At 35.4% G+C, this 24,242-nt stretch overlaps 3 protein-coding genes across 3 annotated transcripts; all 3 read right to left on the bottom strand.

The window, feature by feature from the left end:
- Positions 1-234: 234 nt before the first annotated feature.
- On the bottom strand, positions 235-7,554 carry LOC120335847 (uncharacterized). Its single transcript, XM_078109978.1, has 7 exons — positions 7,267-7,554; positions 5,571-6,545; positions 5,297-5,488; positions 2,531-2,675; positions 1,607-1,773; positions 1,267-1,502; positions 235-1,174 (listed from the first exon to the last, which is right to left on the bottom strand). Exons 1-7 carry the CDS (start codon positions 7,488-7,490, stop codon positions 1,125-1,127), a joined length of 1,989 nt encoding a protein of 662 aa, XP_077966104.1. The 5' UTR covers positions 7,491-7,554; the 3' UTR covers positions 235-1,124.
- A 3,558-nt stretch (positions 7,555-11,112) lies between these two features.
- Positions 11,113-15,169, bottom strand: LOC120336904 (uncharacterized). The gene is made up of 3 exons (XM_039404684.2): positions 12,998-15,169; positions 12,701-12,778; positions 11,113-12,533 (listed from the first exon to the last, which is right to left on the bottom strand). The coding sequence occupies exons 2-3, from the start codon at positions 12,775-12,777 to the stop codon at positions 11,954-11,956; spliced, it is 657 nt and encodes a 218-aa protein (XP_039260618.2). The 5' UTR covers position 12,778; positions 12,998-15,169; the 3' UTR covers positions 11,113-11,953.
- A 5,177-nt stretch (positions 15,170-20,346) lies between these two features.
- On the bottom strand, positions 20,347-23,987 carry LOC120335693 (putative tRNA(His) guanylyltransferase). Its single transcript, XM_039403271.2, has 5 exons — positions 23,707-23,987; positions 23,459-23,628; positions 22,985-23,070; positions 22,703-22,810; positions 20,347-21,132 (listed from the first exon to the last, which is right to left on the bottom strand). Exons 1-5 carry the CDS (start codon positions 23,985-23,987, stop codon positions 21,007-21,009), a joined length of 771 nt encoding a protein of 256 aa, XP_039259205.1. The 3' UTR covers positions 20,347-21,006.
- Positions 23,988-24,242: the final 255 nt, after the last annotated feature.

Genomic DNA, 24,242 nt, shown 5'->3' with positions numbered 1-24,242 from the left:
TTCACATGCCTTCACAGAAAGTAAACTCCGCTGAGCTAAATGCTCTTTCTGATGCAGCGGATGTTGATGGATTACAGAGGTACTTTTGGACAACAACTGCGATGTTTGGATAAGATTTTTTGTTTTGTTGCCACCATTGCTACATACATTTCTTTTTGAATCGCTGATATGTCAAAATTTCTATACTTCAGCTGAAGCCTCCACCTCCCTGGCCAATTCACCAATGTCGCCGCATCTTGCTTCAAAGCTGCCCATACCATCATTAATACGATTTTCAAAATATGCGTTCGTTCTATTGAAGAGCTATTTCGCCATTCCGGTCTGCCGGATTGCGGTGTAAACATTATACTTAAAATTGCAACAGGCGTTTCATTTTTCCTAATGCATCTTGCTTGAAGTGAATAGGAGGTATAAACGCAATAAATAATACAAAAAATATACGAATGAAATGTGGCACGAGTCCTTGACCCGCGTAAACAAGCGAGTGGGAGAAGAGTGTAGAAATATAGTAAAGTTTGGAGCGTCGTAGCAACTCCACATAGCGGTTTATACATATATGTGTCACAAAACGTTAAAATTTGTTTGCAATCCAAATTTTACCTTTAAGAATTGATTCCAAGTCATCGGAATCGATTCTAGTCGAATCCACGAAGAATCAATTCTGGAATCGAATCCGGAGTCGATTCCGCCATCTCTATTATGCCCAAGTTTAGTTATTCAATGTGTTAAGAATTCCTGCTAAATAACTCACAATTTCCTCTGGAAAGACAATTTATAAATCATGCACGAGTGTACATAACTTTTTTATTACCATATATACCCAAAATAAACCAGCAATGTGATATTTTTCTAGGAGTGAGGGGGTTTTCACTGCATTATAAATGTTCATATATGCACGGGCCTCGAATGTATCAATATTCTCGATGTACTAATACATGTTTTGATAAAAAAAAAATGCTTAATATAAAATCTGTTATATAATACAATACATTTGCACTAATCAACGCGTAAGCGTAATGCTTCTACGGGCATATGTAATTCAATTTATTGATGGCACCTCAGTGCATCTCAAAAATCAGAATATTCTTTGAGTTCTAAATTATGAAAGCTATTTGTCTTCCTAATTATCTTTCTGCATTAGATATGCTTTCCAAGTCGTCGGCACAGTTCTCATCTAAAGAAAGAAACATTTTTGATTATTTTGTGCTAAAGTAGGTTACCAATTGAAGTAAAATCACCACTTCGTGTGGATTTCATATAGCTCACCCAATGTATCCAAAATATGCTTGGCATCATCGACTACATCTTTAACTAGCAATCGCGAGGTCTTACGTCGTACTGGAGGTCGCTTTTCTGGACTTCTGAGCTTTGAAATGTTTTCATCCGGTAGTTTATTTTCTTCTGATATTTGTGGAATATCAACGGTGAATAGGCCCTCTCTGATTATATTGCCGATTAGATCAGATTGTGTTTTTGACCTTGTCGCAAATAAATGATTGAACCTGTGTAAGAAGAAAATAACAAAACCAACTTTATATATGCCGTTGATATTTTATGCAATGTGACCAATTCATTCAACTATTATATTAGAATAATTATTTATTACCTTTTTTTATTTTTTCGTCGTAATTCCTGTTGCTCATTTTCTGACGGAAGTAGTGATTTCTGAGAAGAATGTTGTTTTCTCGCCGATTGGGTTTTTCTGGTTTGGGAAACAGCCATAGGAGATTTTTCCAGTTTCTTCGTTTCATCGGGTGTAAAGCCGTAATACGTCTGTTTAAAATATTTTCTATATAATGTACATCACATTATTTATATCAGCTCGGTGGTATTTATATATTTATTTAAAATTTAAATACACAAATTATTCAATACAAACTTTTTTTTAGGTAAAACAGTTCACAACCGAGCTGTAATTGCCCGCGATTATAAATATAAACATATATACTATATTTATTTACAGCAATGGATATGATTTACATATTTATCCAGGCTAAACCATATGGCGAATCACGGCCTCTCGTCCGGTCACCATTCCATGTCGGTTATGAGATTAGTTAGTTATTTGTGTCCAGAAGCATGAACTTGATGGCGGAGGAAGCTGTAATCAACCAGCGGTTACGTGAACCACTCCACGGCGACGAAGAGTTCAGCAATCCACTCGCACATAACCATTCCTGTATGGAATTCGAACCTGCGAACCAACGCAGAGTAATCAGAGGTGCGGTGGCGAGCGTATTCCTAACGCTTAGCACGATAAGCCTTACTGCTGCGCCAAACGTGTAGAGTAACTTACTTTTGCTTTTAGTTGGAGAAGCTCGCGTATATCCATGAAATAAATATATATATATTTATGTTTGCACGCAGTTAGGGTGGTGATTTTGCTCGATGAGTCTGATGTGGATGTGAGCTTTGTTCCATTAAAATTACGATAATTTCTACACTAGCAAGTAAGGACTCTGTTCCTGGAGATTTTAGAGTATTTGTAAATAAATGGGTAGGACGTTAAAGTACAAACTGCTATTCTCACGTAATATTCAGATGGTAGTCCATATTGCTCTCGATCTGATTCCCCGCTGCCCAAGACATATTTCCATTTGACATGCTGCGTGGATAGTCTTCTAGTTCTGATTTTTTGATGCTTTTCACGAATTAAACGGAGTTGTTCTAATTGTCTACGAATAAATATGAAATATTGAAATCGAAGACGATTTGACTTACTTTGTTCATGTGGCTATTGTTGATTCTATGAGTTGTTTCCTTGAGAATTGATTTCCGCAATATGGCCAATCGGCAAGATGTAAATGGCGACGTAACAATGGAAATTTTAGCAGCAGTTCAGACCCATTTTCACTAAGGCAAAGTTCTAGGCGCGGCTGCAAATATTAGCTCGTTTTTGTTGTTCCGTTACCAATTAGTCAGTTTTCAATTGCGTGTAATTCAATTGGTGTAAATCAGATAAGTTAACAAGTCAATTTAGTCTTCCAACGAGCTTTAGTTTAGTTGCAATAATCAAAATTTTAGTTCCGATAAAGTTGCTGAAACTAGGCTGGAATTAGCTGTCAGTACTTTAAAAGGGCATGCAGTTTTAAATGTCATGAATCAGACGGGTGGATATGAAACTTATAACCTCGTTGTAACTCGCGAAATCAGTCTCAAAATAGGCATATTCATGTACATTGTACATGAATACCGTATTTGCTCGTTTAATACCCCACCGCTTATTTTTTTAAACATACTCACTAACCGGGCCCTTATTCAAACCGGCCCTTATTCAAGCAGGGGCGCTTGTTATTTTTAAAGTAAAATTTCACACAAAAATACCGGTAGATAAGATCGATCGTTACAATAATTAATACCGTATATTGTCATTTCCAGTTCTCAAGTATGATTTAAACGAGAATAATGAAAATTTTGACTTTTTCTACGCACCGCAGGTACAAATCCGCAAAACTTTTACACCGGGCGGGTATTCAAGCACCGGCCCTTATTTATCTTTATGTCCTGTTCACACGGGCGGCTATTCAAACGGGCCCTTAATCAAGACCGGGCGTTTAAACGAGCATTTACGGTATGTCTATTTTGAGACTGTTTTGTACATGGTTATAGCAAGAAATTTTCTGGGGTCAATGGTCGGTCGCGCATGCGCACTAATAATTTGTGTCGTCTGCATTTTGAGAACTTCGCCTGTCGTTCAATTTTGGAAGCGCGCGATTTGTTCTTCTGCTGTAATTGCAGGTTTAGATATTTTTTATTAAACGAAATGGAGTAGAGCGGAAACAGGGAGATCATCAAAGTAGGTTGTTTTAATATTTTTTCCCTCAGTCAGGTTATGCCTAGTTAAAACTATTCTAACGTTACCTTCCGCTTTTACGTGAATGTAATTTCTCAGGCCTAACTTAACTTATATCATGGTCTGTTTGTTACTATGTTGAATATGTCTCAATACTCTAGCAGCAGTGATTGGTAATTTTATGATCACATTTCATGGGTCATTGGATATTATCCGGTATTTTAGCAGGTTTGGTGCCGACTGCTGTTCCACCACTTGTCCCGTCACCTCGTCCATACAATCCCATCCTAATGGTAGAGTGACAGTGTTTCAAGCTTCTTTTTTTTTTGTACTGTAGTTAGGATAGGAATTTCCTATTTATCCCGGGGTTGAAGAAAGGCGATGAAAAGGCTCAACCATACGGCAACCGTGGCCGTCCGCTTACCAGTCCATGTCGAGTATGGGAATGGTCAACCAGTCAATTTTTCAGACGCATGAATTTGACTGGGGAAAAAGCCGTATACCACCAGCGCTTATGCAAATCACCCTTTGACGGCGGGGTCAAGGGAGACCAGCAATCAGTTGACACATCAGTATGCCCCACGGGATTCGAATCTACGCAGGGTGATCAGAGGTGCCAATCATTCCGAGTAGTATATATTTTTGTCGATAATGTATTGGAATTGGCAATAGGCCATAATCTATTTAAGAAGGCATAGCCTCTTTACAAGCAACGTAGTATATTCACGCATAGCTTAGTTTACTTAGGAGGAACAAAGCTTTTTTCAGGGGCGTACAAGTTGTTGCCAAATGTAACCAGCATAACTAGACGTTGAAAAATGGACACGCTCTCTAGTCTTAACCCAAGAACATCACAACAACCTAACACAACTGTGAACAGTATATTAATACAATAGTAAAAGTCTCATGGGGGACAGAAAATACTGTAATAAAGATGCAAGTTTCTTGCGGGCGTGCTAGCAATTGGGTACCATTATGAACAAACACTACTCCAATATCCCTCCGTCATATATAGATCCATATTATTAACCGAAGTCATTAGTTCAAGAACATATCGCAATGAACTTGTCAGCGCTCTGGGAATATAGCGACGGGAAATAAAGGAAATGCTATGGATGTTAGATTTTGTATGTTGGAAGTGAAATTTGAGTTAAAGTAGAACATCTTAACCCACAGTTCATTTTAGGACATCTCAATACTACATCACGGTAATATAAGACAGCCGACACAACAACACGTTGATTCAAATGCTGATGTTCAGTCATGCTAATTTCCATGATAATTTAGCTCTTGCTGATGCGTACTCATAAAAAGGTCCAATTAGTTGGAACAAGTAATATATTATGGTAAGCAGTCGGGCAATTAAGCTGCAGAAAACGCCAAATGCATACTTCTGAACAATGAGAAATTTGGTGCGCTATATGCCTATGATTTTTGTTTTCAAAGGAAAACTTTCCACCATTTCTACAAACGTGAACGAGTATATTGTGCTATCTGCTTTACCTGTCTTTTGATTCATGTATTTTTTGCTTCTCCTTTTTCGTTAAATTATTTTTCTTTCTCTGTTGATTCAATTGGAGCTGTTCGAGTTTATCATAAAATTTTTCTTTGCGATTATTTTGCCATCTTTCATCGAGATAAATTGCCATAGCTTTGCGATATTTGATAAGTTCTTTCATGTGCCACATCGAACCACTGAAAAAATGTAATTTTAAACAGTATTCTTCAATATTAAAATTGGTATTCACTATTCACAGTATACACGCTATTATCAAACCTGGTATTTGGAGGTGTGGTAGATTTACTACTTTCCGAAGTTCGAACTTGACTTGATATTGATAGATTTGTCTGTTCCGACGCTTCGCTACTTTTTGTTGAAGAGTTTCCTTTTCTAGGTTTTTCTTGGGGTATTTTTGCAACAGAATGATAGGCATGAAGTTTAAAATTTGAATTCTGCGTCCGTGGTTTGTGTGTAAAATACGATGCTTTGTCAGCAGATTTGCTTCTTTCGAAATTTTCGTTTGATTTGTTTGTGGGCGACCTTAAATTATGCATTGTATTGGCCCGTATTTTGAAACTATTAAAAGATTTCGATTTTTCATTTTCTAGATTCACTTTGATTCGCGTATGTTCAACTTTATCTTTGTTGTCTGACTTACTATATGATATCTTTGGTTTTTCGTTAGTCCGCTTTTGATTTTTTCCATTTGTTTTATCTGATTCAATATGATTGATATATGTTTGTTGGTCGCGATCCAAGACTTGGACCTGTCGTGATACGGATTCTTCGTTATGTGATCTGGTTGAGTACGACCCACCATCGTTGGTGATGTCGCTACTTTCGAAGTGTTTTTGTCCATGGTGCTCCGCCTCAACTTTACTTTCTTTTTTCAGTATTTGCATACGCCTGTATTTTTCAATTGTCTGCAATTTGCCAGAATAGTGTTCGTTAGTACTGTGATACATGCTGCCACAAAACTTACATCTACGGCGGCGATTTTCTTGGGATCTGGTTGACTCTTCCGAAGGTAACATTTGCGATGTCTTTTGATTTTCAAGGGTTTGTTCATTTTTCTTTGGGAACACATGATGGGCGTGAGGCATACGGCAACCCTCGCTTGTCTTTGTGGACTTTATTCTATCATGTGAGACATGTGATTTTCTTGGTAAAGACGGGAAAATCACATTCCTTTGCTTGCTATTTATATTCGATTTGTCCGAAGTTTCACGCGTGTTTGATTTGCTGGAGGTTCTGAATAACGAAAAATAAAAAATTATTCGTATAGAATTTTCCAAACATTTTACGAACAGCTGGACTTGGAATTGATTCAAATACTAGAATGGTATAATTAGTAATGTTAATAAACATTATTTAGATATTTATTATCTATGTTATGACAAAATATAATTTGTTTATTACGATGTTCGTGAATATATTTTGTATATTGTATGTTTCACTGCTTATTATTTAGGATCGTTTGTTAACCATTATCTACATGAGATTTAAATATTTTACTTCATTTCGTCACGCCAGTAAATGGATTAAGCTTGCTGATAAGCAGACAATTGAATTTGTTTGTACAAAATCCTAAACAGCGCGATAGTTCACTAGCCTTAAAACGACAAAACCTATTGTTACCATGGCAAGAAGATTACATTATTTTATTTCTTTATCTGAATAGAGATGTAACATCCAATCGAGATGCTATTTGGCTGCGAGTGGTCTCATAAAATATTTCGGATGAAACAAAAAATAGCATTTCATCGTTTTTCTATAACGTGCAATAAACTCGATGTAATCGTTGATTTATGTAGAACGCAATCTTGTAGATATATAGAGCAGTAGAGCACCATTACACCCCTAGGTAACTACATGCACTCTGTCTATAGCATACTTTTTCCGTTGAGTAACTTTTTATTAATGCACTCAAACAATTTGATGCTTCACCCTAGCTATAAAAAAAAATACGTGCCTTGTATCTGGCGTGGTATAATCAGACAGCTTGAGATGTATTGGCTCTTTCATTAACTGTCTGTAAGCCAAGGTATGTTTTACCCCCGGATCGTTCGTACAATACTTTTCTCCATTGGCTAAATGGCTGGATGCCAAAATCGGAAATTGTGTCTTGCGATCCCGCGATTGACGTGCAAATGCCTGCTGCAGGAGTTTAGCATTACTAGTATACGTATCTGTCATTATATAACTTGCAGCAGTACAGTTAGTTTTACTGGGTCAATTTATTTTATAACGCATTTAAGCATACTCTGGAAATTTGATATATTCGAGGCATTAGGAATCGTGAACTTTTGTCATAAACACGGGCACGTCGTGTACTAAACTTAAAAACTTGCATTCCTTGTATTACCCAAGAAAGTTATAGTGCGATGTACTCCATTAGCTGTAAGCTTCTTCATCCGTTCAATTTCAAGAAACTTTCTATCCAGTAAAATTCTAATCTAATGCGCATACTTATTCGACTTCATTCTTCTTCACAATATATATGTCCCAAATTGAAATCAAGGAATGAGTTACTTGTGCGCAAATACAGTATGTTTAAATATTGCGAAACGAAATTACGATAATTCAAATAAATCTATTTTGTCAAGCACCATTGGTTATAAGGTTTAAAACAATTTAGATAATATAACTTTCATATTTATGGATGTATGTATTGAAGTATATACATACGTTGTAATCTACCACAAAGATAAACCTCGCTCGGAAAGAAGTTTCATAAAGTCATAATCTTTCCCGAAACTAAATGAATGTGTTCATATCTATACCACAATGAAAGACTGCGATTATAATCATCCTTAATCTCGTTAAATCACTAGTATACTTTACCACGTCACAACCTTATGTCGAACTACTCAAATTTACAGGTAAAATGCTTGCGTATTGATACGAGATAATAATCTGACCCCACTTTGTTAAGCAGCAAAAAATTATATAATATGACCGATTCAAACATAAATATATTCACACACATATTATGTTGGCAAAATCTCGACACATAAAGCGTGAAACTGAATAGAATATGCGTCGCAGAGTATAGTTTTTATACATTTCCAACAAAAGAATCATGAACGCGACTTATTGAGGTACCTTCAATACAAAAGCAACAATGGGGCATTCGTCGTTACCTTATTCAATACATTTAGAAAGATGCAGTTTTGGTAACACTTATGTCATACCAAACTAATAACCGACTTAAAATAAAGATTTAAATGGATTGAGAACGAAATGATAATATTTGTGTTTTGATGTTATACCTTATCGAATATCGTTTTCTACATGCGCATCAGTACATCAGAATTAGTAAAAGTTCGTGAATATTTTTAATAAGGGCGTCCAAGGTGATTGTTTCTCACGAGCCTACAATTTTTGAAACCTGAAATGGCCAAATATTTATTTACTATTATTTGTTTATTAAAATTCGTTTTGTTTAGTCTGGCCCTTTATCATATCTGCTCGGAGATATTGTTTTTGATTGAGCATATTTTATAGGAGTGTTCGTCACGATGGTCGAACCAAATATATGTTCGTGAGTCTCGTGACTGTGATGAAATAAAAGCGTCATACAGAATTGACACTGATATGTGTTGAGAACGAAGAATTATATAAATAAATATATTCCTTCATTGTAAGATTGCGCTGAAAAGTTGTATTGGGGTTGTCGTTTAAATTGATTTTTGCTAACGAGTTTTATCTTACTTATTCTTGTGGTATCTTTTTTCGGGTTGGGGATTTAGTAAAAATTTAATCTGGCCATTATCTACAATAAACAGGATTATAAATATTTTAGCCCATTCCGATCAATCAAGGACAGATGGATAGGCTACATGATTCACATACATGAGCGACAGTAAATTCATGTACACCAATATTTGTGCTGGTAACCGATAGTGGCAAAGTCACTGGGCAGCTGTAATACAATTTCAAAAAATAGTTTAACGATCAAATATTAGTTCAAGGGTTTTATGTACATTGTTATGACTATCACACATGCTTATAACTTTCCTCCCGGAATTTAACCAGTTTATATCGAAGCCACATTTGGTCCACAAGAGGAAAGCACACAGCCACGTTTTATGACGTCCAATGGTTTTGCGGTCTTGGTGTCTCATTGACGTTGCCTTTGTTTATCTTCTTCTTATTATAATATGTGTCATGAACGCTCAAAATGCAAAGTACATGAAATTTCTCAAAGGGTTGTTTTTGATACATATGTGTTTAACTTTAAGGGATATTCATATTGCTTCGTGGTTAACCTAGTATATTTGGAATTGAACTGGGACGTGAAATTTCCAAAATGCTGCTAATGTTATTTTCACAAAACATAATAACGTGTAACTGCTTAAGCTATTCAATGTTTGGAATCTTTGCTAAACCAGATAAACCAGTCATTCAATATAGATAATTATGACGAAATAGCGATAAACCTCTGGTTAATATCTGAGCCCGGGGTGAGCATAACAGAGTTTTGAATAAATGGTTTTGTTTAGGTTTCTTTCTGACAAAAGTGAGAAAGCGTCGTTCGTATCTATTATTGGCCATAGTCCTCTACGTTCACAATTGTCGTTCCATGGCACTGGGCTAGAATAAAAAAATGGTGCAAGTGCAATCTTTTATTCGACTTAATAACACTGAGATTGGCAGGCTTCATTTAATAGCAGTTTATATCAATACGTTGGGTATTTAATCTATTGCGCTTTATGTAAAAAATAGCATTGCGAACAACTTTTCATATATATAAAAAGGGTAACTACGTTTTCTATGTAATCGAATTCAATATGCCATTAAAATATGCTAAATATCCTAAACGGCCATAAAATGATGTAATCTACTGAAAAAAACGTTTTCTTGTGAGGGTGGCATCAAATACGTCATAACCTATTTATTATACGGGCGTTTTCGGCGTTTATAAATGTTTCTGCTGATATGTATTTTTCTGTGAAGTTTTTGTGTAGCCACAGTGATAAAGTTTTTTACAACGGCAAATCTGCAAAACCATATTTTTAACAATAGTTTTTTAATATTAGAATATTTCAGAATAATATATTTTAGATTTTCCTTTTCTCCTAACGCGACCAGAACCGGCAAACAGCGCTTATGATCCGAAAAAAAGATAATCGCTGTAAATGCTGCAATCAATGCGTCCTGCGGCGAGAAATAAAATCTGTTTTAGCAACGATGTATTTTGTAGACTGGGTGTCTAGGGGATCATCTCGAGCGGCGTGACTTAATACGCCATATGCTAAACCACTTCTAGCATTAAGTAAACAATATGCAACGAGAACTTGCTGGAGTCCGTTATGAGTTCAATAATCCGCTTAATCGCTAAACAATAAGGAATAAATAATTTCAGATTCTAGTTGTTCACTACGACTTAAGCCAAAAGTTTAAAGTTTTTAAAGCAATATAAATTGCATTAAATTTTACAGTAATAGAGCATATTATATTGGTTCGTTTGTGTATATGAAGAACTCCTGACAAAGCGATAGCTTGGTTACAGGATTATCTATTTCTATACAAAGTGACTATTGTTAGAATAATTGGTGTGTGAGGCGAGTTTCATAGTTTGGCACAATAATAATGTTTAAAGACATCCGCCGATTTAATCGTGATGTAAATACAACAGATTTAACAAGATTGCATTGCATGATTAGAATCGATCGACATTTGGCCGATTATTATTTCGCCATTTTGTAAAGTATTTTTTGTCGACGTTACGTAAAGTATTCGTTTGTGTAAACTTTTGAAAAAGGGTTAATTGGCTTGCTTAATAAAAATTTTCTAGATATCAACGTTAAATTGTTTGATAGGTTTTGCGTTCATGTGAAACTTATCTCTTCTCAGTAATTTGGAGTTTACTAAATGTGTGGCTTTGGCTAATGATGCCGTCACAGCCGCCGTGTTTATTTCTTTTTAATATCGAATTGTGTTTTCTAAAACATCCTATTCGATTTATGAACAGGTGTGTCGTACAAACAGATTACTTTACATGCCTCGGATCATGATATATTAATTCTGAAAAGTCTCGAAAAAATTAATTGTTGGGCTTGGTTTTTAATAAATATAAACAATTAAAACAAAGTACGACCTGTTTTGTCGTGCCGCAATGTCATAGCGCTCTTTTCGTAGACGTCACACAATTTCTATTGTGGTATCTTATTTTCTTTTTATTTTGTTTGGAACAAGCAATAGAATAATAAAAATTTGCATCGATGAGTGTAAAAAAATATAAATATAGATAATTAAAGGATAAATTTTATCATATACGCAAAGAAATGCAATGGCGGCTAGGTGGAACTAAAATAATAATATTGAAAAAAAAAAAGCAACAAGCAAAAACAATTTTACTAAAAGAAGCAGTAGCAGTTGTCTAACACTGGTGTGAAGTTATCGCTGCAGCACAGAATAAATAAATAAATATGATTGATAAATATTTTGTCGATGAATCAATATCTGCGTTCCACTATAAGGTCTCAGACTCACTGTAGACCAGAAAAGACGTTTCAAACAATCCCGCAATCAGTTTCTTTTCATTTGCTCTTCTGTGAGACGGTACTCGCATTCACAAACTCGGTTATTCATTCCGGTGTACGAAATTGTACTAAATATTAATCGCATCAAGATGTTTTGATCGAGCTATTTATCTAGCTTTCGTTTTTTAAAAATACTTCACATCTTAATTTCAAACTCTTATTCCTCAGTTCATGGTTAATTTGTCCACACAAGTGAATAACTTCATTGACACTTCTCGGATTTTTCTTCCGGCCGCCTTCTTTAACTTTATCCGCATCAGTGACAACCTTGAGAATGAAACCGTTACCGGCAAACGACCTAGCCAATTGGAGATTTCTGGTATTGGTATTGGAATTAATCACTTCGATACTAGCTCCGCGGGATACACTGGGTAGTTGTACCGTCCTTTGCCTGACGGCAGCGTTTCGACGAGGAATAAGACTCTCCTGTACCATTCTGCCCATTCTTTGATGATGTGCTGTTGGCATATCATCCAGATATATAGGGAAATCGGGTCCTAAAATATGAGAGATCATTGCAAAAGCTCCTTCGCCATTTGAACGGCTTCCATCACTGGCAACGCTAGTGGGTACGTATTTGATTGAATCTTCTGATCGAATTCGGTTGTATATTATTTGTAAACGTTTGTAGGTTTCCCATAGATCTCTTCTACGTCGTTGAAGTTGCCACATTGCTCCAGATTGACGTTTTCTGTAATTACGAATAATAGGAATTTAGCAATAGGAATACTCGATTGAATTATTTATTTACAAAATTCTGTTTTACTGAAATGTGTTTACATATTAAATTCTGAATTGTCGACAATAATGCTTGTCAGTGAAATAGATGTTAAAATTTATGTCATATTTTATACTTACGTTCTAATGCTTCTAGCTTCGCACAGTGTGAAGAACGAAATGACGGTAACAAGTGTGATGAGCATCGCGATGTTCATACTGAAAAGTTAATATTATATTGTAAATATATCGTATAATATTCAATCTCGTACTCAATCAATAGAATTGGAAAATTCTTGAATTGCGTATATATATATTTAGAAATCAACTTTTAATTAATAATTCAAAAGCTATGATTCATACGGTATTTAGTATCTTGTTGATTATCAGCGACTGACTTTTAAAACTTCAAACTTGGGTCAAATATAACTTGCTTACCTTGAAGATATATCAGTGAAATTAAAGAGAAAACAGTTGGAAGACAATAATGAGTTCTATTCCGCAGACTGGTTATGTACCTATACTCGAGTATAATTCGTTGTGATGCCTGTTCTGAATTTCACTCGTGTTTTATACTACCTATAACGTCGAGGTTTATGTATGTGCCCTTGCAAAGAGATATCTGGTTCGCCTTTTTTCTCTATTGTAGTATACGAGAATAGTATTGCTGCTCGTGTATTTTTGGCCAGTATAACATTACACAATACTATCTGAATAGATGTCTTCAGCTCGATGACGTTACACAAACCGTTATCAAATAACAATAGTCTACGTGCTTTAACACTATATGTATCTTATTTGCTTTTAGTATATTTTCGAAAAATAAGGCAGTAACATGTTGTGTCATCGCACAACTATTATCGTAATTTCTGGGAGTCATATCTTATATCTAATTCAAAGCCACAGAATTTATCTGGTTTGATATCATTTCCCTCGGAAATCAGATTTTCTGTTATACGGTCATAATTACAGTTATAAGATGGTCTTGCACACGCATACCAGCAATGATAACGGTAGTGCTTGATCCAGAAGTCCACGATTAAAATAAATGTGTGATGATTTACTTCCATGGTCCACTTTATTGTTTTACAAATATCGAGATCTTACGAGCAAATACGAAAGGTACGCGGTACACGGGGGTATAGAAAGTACCGATTACTCACAATTGTCATATGTCCGTGTAAACCATACAATATTGTTTTGACAACGGATCCAAATCGCTGGAGCGGGAATGCTGTATTCAGCAATGGATAACGTCAGTCACGATCTTTAATGTTAACGATCCGATAACTTTCATGTAAATAAATATTTCCGTCACGGAATTGTTTATTTTGCTTATCAAACAAATTATCCATTTTACAATCGATGAAACGCCCAAGTTATTAATCCAATTTTTCGCAAATTAGATCACCAACGCAAACGATTTAGTTTCTGACCTCGCTGTTCGCATAAACTGGAAAGAAATATTTTTGATATTAGTGGCGATTAAAATGACTGGCCGGTTTCGCGTTCGAATCGCATTTAGAGATAATCTGAGTATGATTCACGCCGATTTATGATAACTGACAAGAGCGTGAAATTTGAATCCATACTTCTTATAATCCTTTCATGACTCTGTAGTCACAAATGCTTTCACGCTATTCAACGATGAAGTAAATAAGTTGGGTTCAAAAAACCTATGTTTTTCTAGGGAAGGTACATTGTAAGTAATGTAAATTAAAATATTGAGATATGCATTACCTGTTTACGTACTACGTGTATAATTTATTTGGCGTTTTTTTGAAAGAATGTAACATACGTCATATAGTCCAACTTTCAATCGATAAAAATATTCTAATACACTTTCTCTTTTGTCTGGCGCTCGAAATCATCTAGCACGGTATGTGGTAGGCAAATACCTATCAGATCATGAGAGATCATTGAAGGCGCAGGTTGAATGCGGAAATTATCCAATTATGTTATATTTTCACCTATCTATATTTGCCTTTGTCTGCGGGATAATCTAATAGCTATAGTACACCATGCCGTTTACATTGCCGTTACGTCAACGTACGCCGGGAAAACAAATTCGACTACTTTCTCAAGTATCTTCTGCGCAACGTCACTCCATTGAGATTTGCATGAAATGACGTCAGTTTTCTTTTATAATCAGCGATCTTAAGTGGTTTTCTCAGCGTCGCTTTGCGGAAATACGTCATATTCGAACACTTGAAAATAAAAATGAGAGGAATTGACAAAACCATAGTCAGTCCAGTCACCATTTATTTGACTGGCCATAAGTTCATTCACCCGAAATTTAAATGTCAGTTCCCACAAAGTAACGCCTGTATGCACATATATTGTGATGTGTGCCGTTGATATGATCATTATAACATTTTAAACGTAAATATGCTATTTGTTTTGTTTTGTGCATTTTTATTTACCGATATTGTGTTTTTTAAACTTGATAGGAAAATGGTGCTTTGAAAGGCGTGATACTGTATATTTTCTAGTGCACTTTTTTATTTTATTATAATCTGTTCCGTTACATAGTATTACGTATGAGTTTCTGTCATCGGACAGACGTGTTAGCACAATACTACGTAATACTAATATTACGTGCATATTGTATTGTGCAATGCCGAATCGGGAATGCGTAAGCTAGAGAGATGTTATTTTGGATGAAATTATTATTCGATGACGTCATTGTATTATTCGAAGAATTGCAAATGAACAGCAATGTTTATAGCGATGTTTCATCAATGTCCATCTATTTACTGGTAATATACTCAATAAAGGAGATATTCCTGTACGGGAAACTTTTAGTTAAACAGCTAGTTTCAAAATGTGGGTCTTTCAGTTCAAATTTTAATGAAAAATGTTTGCATGTGTGAAATAGAAGAAATGATGACTGCAGAATACTTGATGACAACAACAATCGGTAGGGAAATCTATTGTAAATATTAACTTCGGCGCCGCCACTTCGTACGTGTCGTTGAGATCATTGAGTGAAACCACAGGACTCTTGTTAATTAGCAAAGGGCATTTTGGAGGTAGTTTTGCAAAACGAATGTTTCCGGTATGTACCGTTAAATATGCACATTGCGAAACAATAAGATTTGAACTTTGCGTTTAATCCAATCATGGAATCATTGAAAGTTCGAATGTCTCAGATAGTTTTCGATAATGTGCTAACTACAAAACAACAGATTTGAAAAAGAGATTTTCACAAGATCGGTTTTTGAAACAATGTTGGAAGAAGGTGCATATAGTATACATACAGTATATGTGATTCGCTTTTAAATGATAACCACAATCACCAGTATGCTGTTACGTTTATTACTAACTACACAATTATTCATGTTTTCTCTAGTGATAAGATATTTGTAGGAAATCTTTGTTTCGCTGTGACAACACTTTCCCCGTGTAGTTACTTTTCGAATAAAGGTTTTAGGTGACTAATATCAAACCTTCTAGCAATATAAATGATCTGTTACATCCTAAAATAGTTTTGGTTTCGACTGTCTATGTAAACCGCAACAAGGGCATCGTTTGTGCGGCCAAGCAAATTGATATTGCATATCAGAGTTGTAACGACTAAAGATAAAATAGCTAGTGTTCCAAAACACCGCTTGCTTCAAATCATTTATTGTACTGTGCAATTTGTGGGGTCCAATTCGTATTGCCACATAACTTTTCCAGCGTATGCCGCATAACTTGTTTAACGTATGGCAAAACTGAACTAACTTCAAAAAGACTTCATGTAAGTTACTCATGAGATATAACTCAACATTTGATATTCAATACACACCAGCAGACTTGGACGGAAATAAAGTTTGTCTTCGCTTAACTCAATTCGGATCTGAGGCAAGGCTCAACTCACACCCTAGAGTTGTTGACTGTTCCAACCCCTCTGGTTGCATAACTGGTGTTATTCTATAAGAATAATTGTATATTCTTTACGACGATTACAAGGTATTATCTGCCAAACTATAACAATCGTGTCGTTGTTTTACTCTTATCAAGTGTCTTTAATTGGCGTATTGTTAATTTATCGCGATTTTGTTTGCGACAATCTTGGTAAAGGAGTGCCACGTATAATATTTAAAATACTAATATTTTCTCTTTACTTCTCACCATTATTGTTTTGATAGGATCACATACCAAGGATATATTGTAAACCTATTACAACGAAGAAAGATTTGATTAACAAGCAAGTCCACTGTCCCAGACTGCGTTGCCTGGGAACGGTAGGTGTATTTTTTACATTTTATATAAATATTTTTTAAAAATCCGGCTTCTCTGTGTTATTGTTCTTTGTTTAAAGTAAAAAAACAACCAATGTAAGTACGTAAAACACAGACTATACAGATTGGGCTCATGTTGAAAATTTCATCCCAGGCACGACCTTTAAACATCCGACTCTATTGTTCTTTACCACTACCATAATCCCATTACAAGTCGAATAATAATCTTATGATAAAAATATGGCCACATCGCAAACGTGCGAAAGTGCAATTTTATTAAAATAAGATCTTGGGTGAGGATTATCGTTTATGCGGGGAAGTAAAGGCCATTGTTCGAGAGTATCGAACTAACAGGCTTCACCTCTCGAGGGGCCATGCTAGAAGCTTATAGTGAATTTTTTGATATAAGATTAAGAATGTAATGCAGAAAGAAATCAGTGAAAGCATTAGAACTTTGATTGTAGTTAAGGAAGAAAATCTGGCAAAACCGTGCCACAAAACTTAGTCGACGCAGGTATGCTACTAGTTAAGTTCAACAGCAGATGTTGAAAAATTAAAATTGAAAAATTAAAAGTCGTTGCCGAAAAATATGGGTTAACATAATGAGAAAATTCCATTCCGCTCCTAAATTTAAAATCGTTCGAATTGTTTCAGTGCTACACGAACTTTTGATATAAACCCACTTATCTCATTTGTTGAATATTTTTTCAATTTTCTCCAGAGTCAATATGTAAAGTCAAAATGGCGGTCGGTCGAGACAGGTTCTACCAGTTTTCCTCTTTACCATATGTTATTTTTTAATATATCATAGAGAATTACGGAAAATCTTGTATCTACGTGACCACATATCATTTTCCATTTTATAAATAACTCAAATGTGCAAGAGAGAGAATATATATTTTCTCATTTCGAGAAACCTCATTAAATCAATTTAATCAAAATAGACTATATCCGTTTGGACATGGGTACCAAATATAAAAATACAATATGTAATGAATATTTCTAAGAATAGAATGATAATATTGGCAATATTTGAAATTAATATTGTAATATATATTCAGTTATTGCTGAGGTTTAATTAATTGATTTCTGTCTTTACGCAAAATCAATGCCGACATTGGGTATTTAAAATGGAGAACAAAATATCTGAGCCAAAAATGCACATTTCATTTCATAGTTATTACCTTGAGTATGGGGACGGAAGAAATTATTAAAAATCCGAAATATTGTCACTGCGTAAAAGATTTACCCAAAAGTGGTGTACTGAGCTGTAAGTAGGTGGGCTTAAAGGGACAGGTCCATCACGATTTACGTCAATATCACACCTTATTATTGCGACTGTAATTTCTAGCATTGTCAATATAGTAAGATATTAAAGCCTTTTTATTCATGGTTCATCTTCATATATCCACCAAACTTCATGGTATATTTCATGCAAAAATTTACAGAACAAAGGCTCTCGGCTGATAATTAGGAAAATCCGATACAATATCATATATATAGTTCAGCAATTTTAGAGACATCTGTACAACCAGCCCCAACTAATGACACCGACATTCGCGTTAGGGTTCACTTAAACAGGCAGGGCGAGAATATTGTTCAGCAAAAAATACTGGATTTCAAAACCTAAGAGCGCACCTTGGCCCCATTCTGAAAATTGATGTACAGTAAAAAAAACTACAGCGACATTATCGTCATTACCGTCAATATCGAAAAAGGAAAATATATACTATATATCTCTAAGCCTATGTATGCCGAAGTTAGATTCGAATGTAACAATAATGATGGCGGTAAAAACGTATCGCGATATCGTTGAGAAATTTTGAATTTATTTGGATTACAAATTTCCATGTTTCATAACCGTCAAATGCAAAGAATTCTTAAACTTGGGATTACTCAAAACTCATACTCCGAGTCCGAACCACTGTGTTGGAACTATTTTAACTGAGTTTCAAATTACCTAAAAGATAAATCCAATGTGAAAGATACTGTGTACATGAGGTGCAACTGACATAAAATTATCTGCCTTATGTCGTTATCATGCGCCGGCTGAAATATACATTGAAACGACAATGAAAGGGGGTACATCGGAAGATTTGTGAATTCATAACTTTGGTTCAAATTTCTGTAAAAGTGGAATGTCATGCCATGGTCGATATTGCTGTCGTTGAATGTCACTCGAGATATTTATAATATGGTTATTTATTCGGAATTATGCCAGAGTCTTCTCAGCAATAGTGGCTGGATGCACAAACAAGAATTAAATTTGGAAGGGCAGGTTCGAATTGTTTTAAAATTAGGCTGAGTACCGAAAATATATATTGTTGAAAACTCCGAACAATTATAATTAGAGGAATGTAGAGCAGAATATGTTAACAAAACTACTTAAACAACCAATTATGATACGCTGCTAATAGGATGTTGCATTTTAGGTGCGTTCGAGATAAGCAATTTACCAATCTTCCGATATTCAAAAGCGCATTCGAAATACGGATATATATCTTATGTTGTTACGGATACTTTGCGCGCGGAGTGCGCCATGGCGGAAGAAGTCCTAATATCGAATGATAAGTGAACGTCAGTGCACGATTTTACACGTAAACTATTCTGGTCATTCAGCTCTCGGACAATGCGCACCGGTCGTTGAGATAAACTGAACAATCTCCGCCATTTTGATTTCATACTGCCGCTGCATATTCAAATAATCGAACATGGCGGACTTGTCGCCCTGAGGTATGCGGTGAACAACATTTCCACTTAACTGAAGAACAAGAAAACCCATGTCATTGTGCCCATCCCTTTGTCGCATTATCAATTTGCATATCATATCTTAACGATGATGCATCTCTGTTCACGATAGCAATTGTTTGTACCACTCTCTTCCGTTTTTTCTTAATCTAATGTAGAATCTAAACCGCCTTAAATGGCGTCTTACTCACAGAACAATAAGACATTGTTACAGAAAGGTGAATTTCTAGCAAAATTTCAGTCAAGACGAGAGATATCCAGACGGACGCCACGTCAAAAGGGTCACATCATTACTTATTATCGATAATAACAGATGATTACAAAGATACATGGTTGCAAAACGATTGCCCCGAGTCTAGAATACACGACCAACATAAATAAATACGCTATGCTTCAAAAAGTGATAACAATCGTTCAATACCTAATATACGTTTCGAAAAGTTACCCCCTCTAGTTTTATAACAATTCATTCAAGTAAATTTTGTAACAAATAATTATTATTATAATTAATTGCATCAGGTATTGAAATATGGTAATTGTTCGAAACTCACAAGGACTCAACTCAATGTCTACTTCCGCAATCCACGGTATATCACAATGTAAACCCAGGCATTGTTTCACAGAAACAGTCATTCACGCAAGAGAGCAAGAAGGATACTTGCCATTTGGCATGCCCTTCACGATCCATTATGCTATGATTGCAGTCGAACATAAAAAATGCATAGTCATTAGCTGTTTATCAGTAAATATGAAAATACAGATTTTGTACTTTAATAAACATCCATCATGGCGTAAAAGGAAGACTTCCATAAATTTCAGTTTGAACGATTTTAATTGATATTCAACTAGTCGAAAAGCATTCGATAATTTTGAAAAGTATATAATCATATTTGCACCGAAAACCTCAATAATATCAAAAAGATAATCCTCACCAGCGTAATCCAATGTATCAGTCCAGCACATATTATTTATGATATTAAGCCATCGGACACAAACAACGATCCGGGTAAACATGATTGATGAGGGATATTTACACCGGCCGAGGCACACACAACAAACCAGCGATTGTTCAAAATCCAGTTTTCTGCAGCCTACATCCGCGTGTGGCAACTACGGCGCATGTTTACTTTAGGCCTCAAAGTAGTATCTGGTTACGTGGGGCCATTATCTTGTTTGTCAAGATATTCAGATAGGCTTTGTGAATAAGCCAGTGGACGGAAATTGTTCTTAGAGATTTGAACAAATTATTCTTCCGCAGACAAAGTAAGCGATAAAAATAGTCATTATAGATAACTTTTCATGGTTTATTTATAGAATAACCACGTGACGAATGTGTGATAATTTTTTGTTGTCCAGTGACCCCTTTCTAAACTTTGATATCCAATTCCCGTACTTCTTTCGCAAAGAAGTGCTAGACCGCACCGCACCTGTGGCTCATCATTCTCACTTCTACTCTGCCGGCACAATCCAAATTCAGGTCAGAAGGTCAGCATGTTCTGTCCAAAAGTCTTGTCCTATGATATCTTCGTGTAGTACTTCAAATCTGCTGTTTGAGTTTGGTTGAAAAAGTTCATCTTTCTTCGAATAATCTGCACAACCCTGTGAAAAATGACAACTGCATGAATTGACACTAACAAAAAAGATATAATATATAGACTAGTTTTATTTAGCTACGTTGAAAAATAAAAATTTTCAACTCGTGTCCGAATATTACCAACTTGGCTCAAAAAACAAGACGAAATAATATGATAACAATATGAGTTTTTAGCACGAATTTCTGTTTATGGACGTAGTCAATATGCCTAAAACAGTGAAAAACTGCTAATATAAAGTGAATAAGCGATCAATTCTGATATACTTTCAGCAAAAACTAAATATTAGGGATTCAGAAAATGAAAGTTTTGCGAAATCGAGATGAAAAGACCACAGAAGTTATCCTGATCCTCCCTTCGAGCAAAAATTCATTTATTATGTTGATTTTCGGGCATTGATACCCACTTCAATCAACATCATTTGTCATGAAAATAACGAAATAAAATTTCAAAAGGCTTTAGTTTTTTACAAAATTGTTGTGGCAAGCGCAATGGAGGTTCAATAGCGTGCGTAAATTCATTCAACTAAAATATATCAGAATCAGTGAAGGTAGCAAAAATGTGCAGTCGTGACCATACACCAACGACGGGGCTATTGACGAAATGACTGCCGTTCCCAGGGTCCGATTTTAATCGGAGACAAGTAACTTGAATGGGCACCATTGCTCTACTCAATGGAATTAAATTACTTGTTGATACTATGTGTATACAAGGAGATGTAACACCAATTGATTTTTACAATAGATACGCTGCATCTTCGTAGAAAGTTTGACCGAATTACCCGAAACAATCCTGTCGCAAAACAAACTAGAATAAGTTGTTTGCCAACGTTCTGAGAATGACAAAACGTCATTTTATTTGTTACATAAATACACATCGTAGCTGCAGGGCCATTTCGTCATATGCAAGATTTTGTTCGACTTTTCCCAAACAATCGACTTCTACGAGAGTCCTCGAGGCAAAAGTTCGTTCAGCGGTAACCCGGTTCCGTGCGGTCGGGAGTTCATGGGTGGTCCTTGGCGTTTCAATAATATGAAGTCTCTCTTAAATCGTAATTAAACAATACGCACAAGATGCAATAATCTTCAAGGCGGTAACTATATTATGAATCACGTGTTATTTAGATCGATCTTCACGCCGGTGCCACATTGACCCAATTTCGCAGCAGTTGCTCATTGCAGCAAATGGTACAGAACAGAATGCAAAACCGAAGTCAACAATTCAATGTAAACGCTCGGGGAACTTTCCGGCGGCTCCCTTTCATGTGTTTTTGCACCAGTACGCGTGAGGTGGCTGTTATCTGCTTTTTGGGTGGTCCACCATTGTCAACTCTCAGTGCAAAAGTAACTTCCCATGAAATCAGTATGCAAACGTCACATCTGTCCTAAATGACTGATAGTATTGTTGCTTCTCGACATGAAAGCGACAATTTTTACGGAACGGTGGCCAAGAATAAAGCGTACAAACAAGAGGATGTGCATAGGTCGAGGTTCATATCCGCGGTAAACAAAAATTATTATGTCGGCTTTCTCGCATTTGCAGATGTATTCCAATAAAAGTTGGATATGTAAAAATACCTTTTTTCTCAAAATTATCGTCCCCTTGCGGTAGACTTGAGGAAGATCATTGTAATTTGTTCTAAATTTCGAAAACAACAATTCGTTTTTCTCAGATGAGTTGGTTCCCTGTGGAAAAAACGTCAATTGTTATACGTTGTAGGCGATGCGGCACTCCCATCTTGTGGCAAGGGCATTGGTACAAAGCGATACAATAGACTATTGTATATCATGCAATAATAATAATGATCTTATCAGACTTCACCTTGAAATTAAAATGTGTAGAAACCAATTTTTTTTTACCTTGAGAGATGCTTCAGCTTGCTTTGTTGTCATACCATCATGTACCAAATTCCAAAAGCAGGTGTTGAAAAGATTATTAATGTGACCTGAAATATATATTGTAAAGTTCTAGTCAAACTTTGTCACTTCATGTAGGTAATAGTCACACCAAGTCAAAGAATCTGGCTGATTGCGAAATAATATGCTACCATTTCACTTCGCACTATAAGTACAAGTGTATCTTTTGAGAGTTGAAGAAATAGGGTCATTAATTCTCTCCCAAATGAATTGTACCATTGCCTGAATGAAGATTTTCCTACTATCTTTAAACTCGTCTTTTTCATTATTAGTTTGGAAAACTATATGTTTTTCATATGAAAAATGATGATCATACTAGATATATTTGCTTCAAGTATGCGTGCCCTAATATCATCAAATACTTCTACATCGATAAAAATAATCTAAATATCGTTTTTCAACAAAAAAATTCCTCACAATCAGCTTGACGCCAGCTCAGATAGTCTCTCATATTCATGTCGGATGGATATAACACAACTCTAGAATCAAAGACAGGCGGATAAAGGAGCTTTTGATTTGGGAAATACTTCGTCCAATGAAAAGTATAAGAACTTGAAAATTGTGAGACCACAGTGGATGATAGTTTGCTGCAAACCAAAGAAAATAATTTTAGCAATAAATCGGAGAAAAATCTGATTTTTAGAGAAGGTCTGAATGATTGCTACCTTGCTCGTCTGTTGTAAGTCTTTGTTGCTTTTTTAAACACAAAAGAATATTCATCACTAGCTCCATAGGCTAATATAATATCATGAAATAGCCTCATTACTCCACATGCAGATTCGTTCATAAGATCAAGAGCATTATCATCATTAGGCTTCTTAAAGTTATGTGCAACAGAAAACTTATGAAAGTTCTTTCCATCAACTCGGACAACAATCCAACAGTTTCTCAAACACTCATCCAGTATTTCAAAGTGCTTAACATATTCAAATCTACTTTTTGCCATGTTATTGCTGCAATATATTTAATATCAATTAAAAGAATAATCAATTATGCTTTCGAATGAAAATTTCAAAAAAACTGCAACATGGTATTCTTCTATGCATAGATTTTGTCATGTTATGCTATAAAATTTTAAGCAAAATGCATCTCCAGTTTGACTATTGACTTCTCAAACATATCTGAATAATTTGTCATCAATTGCATTCAGAAAAATTTGTGTATTGGCGATGCAATGATAGATCTTGTGCACTGTTATTGT

The sequence above is a fragment of the Styela clava genome, chromosome 2 (genome assembly GCF_964204865.1).
Source record: "Styela clava chromosome 2, kaStyClav1.hap1.2, whole genome shotgun sequence".
In the NCBI taxonomy this organism is placed as follows: domain Eukaryota; kingdom Metazoa; phylum Chordata; class Ascidiacea; order Stolidobranchia; family Styelidae; genus Styela; species Styela clava.
This window is presented reverse-complemented; position numbering and strand designations above follow the sequence as displayed.

Bases quoted from the DNA above. Each gene is read 5' to 3' on its own strand.
- LOC120336904 (XM_039404684.2), bottom strand. From the start codon at position 12,777: ATGAACATCGCGATGCTCATCACACTTGTTACCGTCATTTCGTTCTTC. The intron at 12,534-12,700 runs GTAAGTATAAAA...TCGTAATTACAG, and splicing joins GAAGCTAGAAGCATTAGAAC to AAAACGTCAATCTGGAGCAA.
- LOC120335693 (XM_039403271.2), bottom strand. From the start codon at position 23,987: ATGGCAAAAAGTAGATTTGAATATGTTAAGCACTTTGAAATACTGGAT. The intron at 23,071-23,458 runs GTGAGGAATTTT...TATATATTTCAG, and splicing joins GAGCTGGCGTCAAGCTGATT to GTCACATTAATAATCTTTTC. The intron at 21,133-22,702 runs GTATTTTTACAT...CATTTTTCACAG, and splicing joins CGATAATTTTGAGAAAAAAG to GGTTGTGCAGATTATTCGAA.
- LOC120335847 (XM_078109978.1), bottom strand. From the start codon at position 7,490: ATGACAGATACGTATACTAGTAATGCTAAACTCCTGCAGCAGGCATTT. The intron at 6,546-7,266 runs GCACGTATTTTT...TTCGTTATTCAG, and splicing joins TATACCACGCCAGATACAAG to AACCTCCAGCAAATCAAACA. The intron at 5,489-5,570 runs GTTTGATAATAG...ACATTTTTTCAG, and splicing joins ACCACACCTCCAAATACCAG to TGGTTCGATGTGGCACATGA.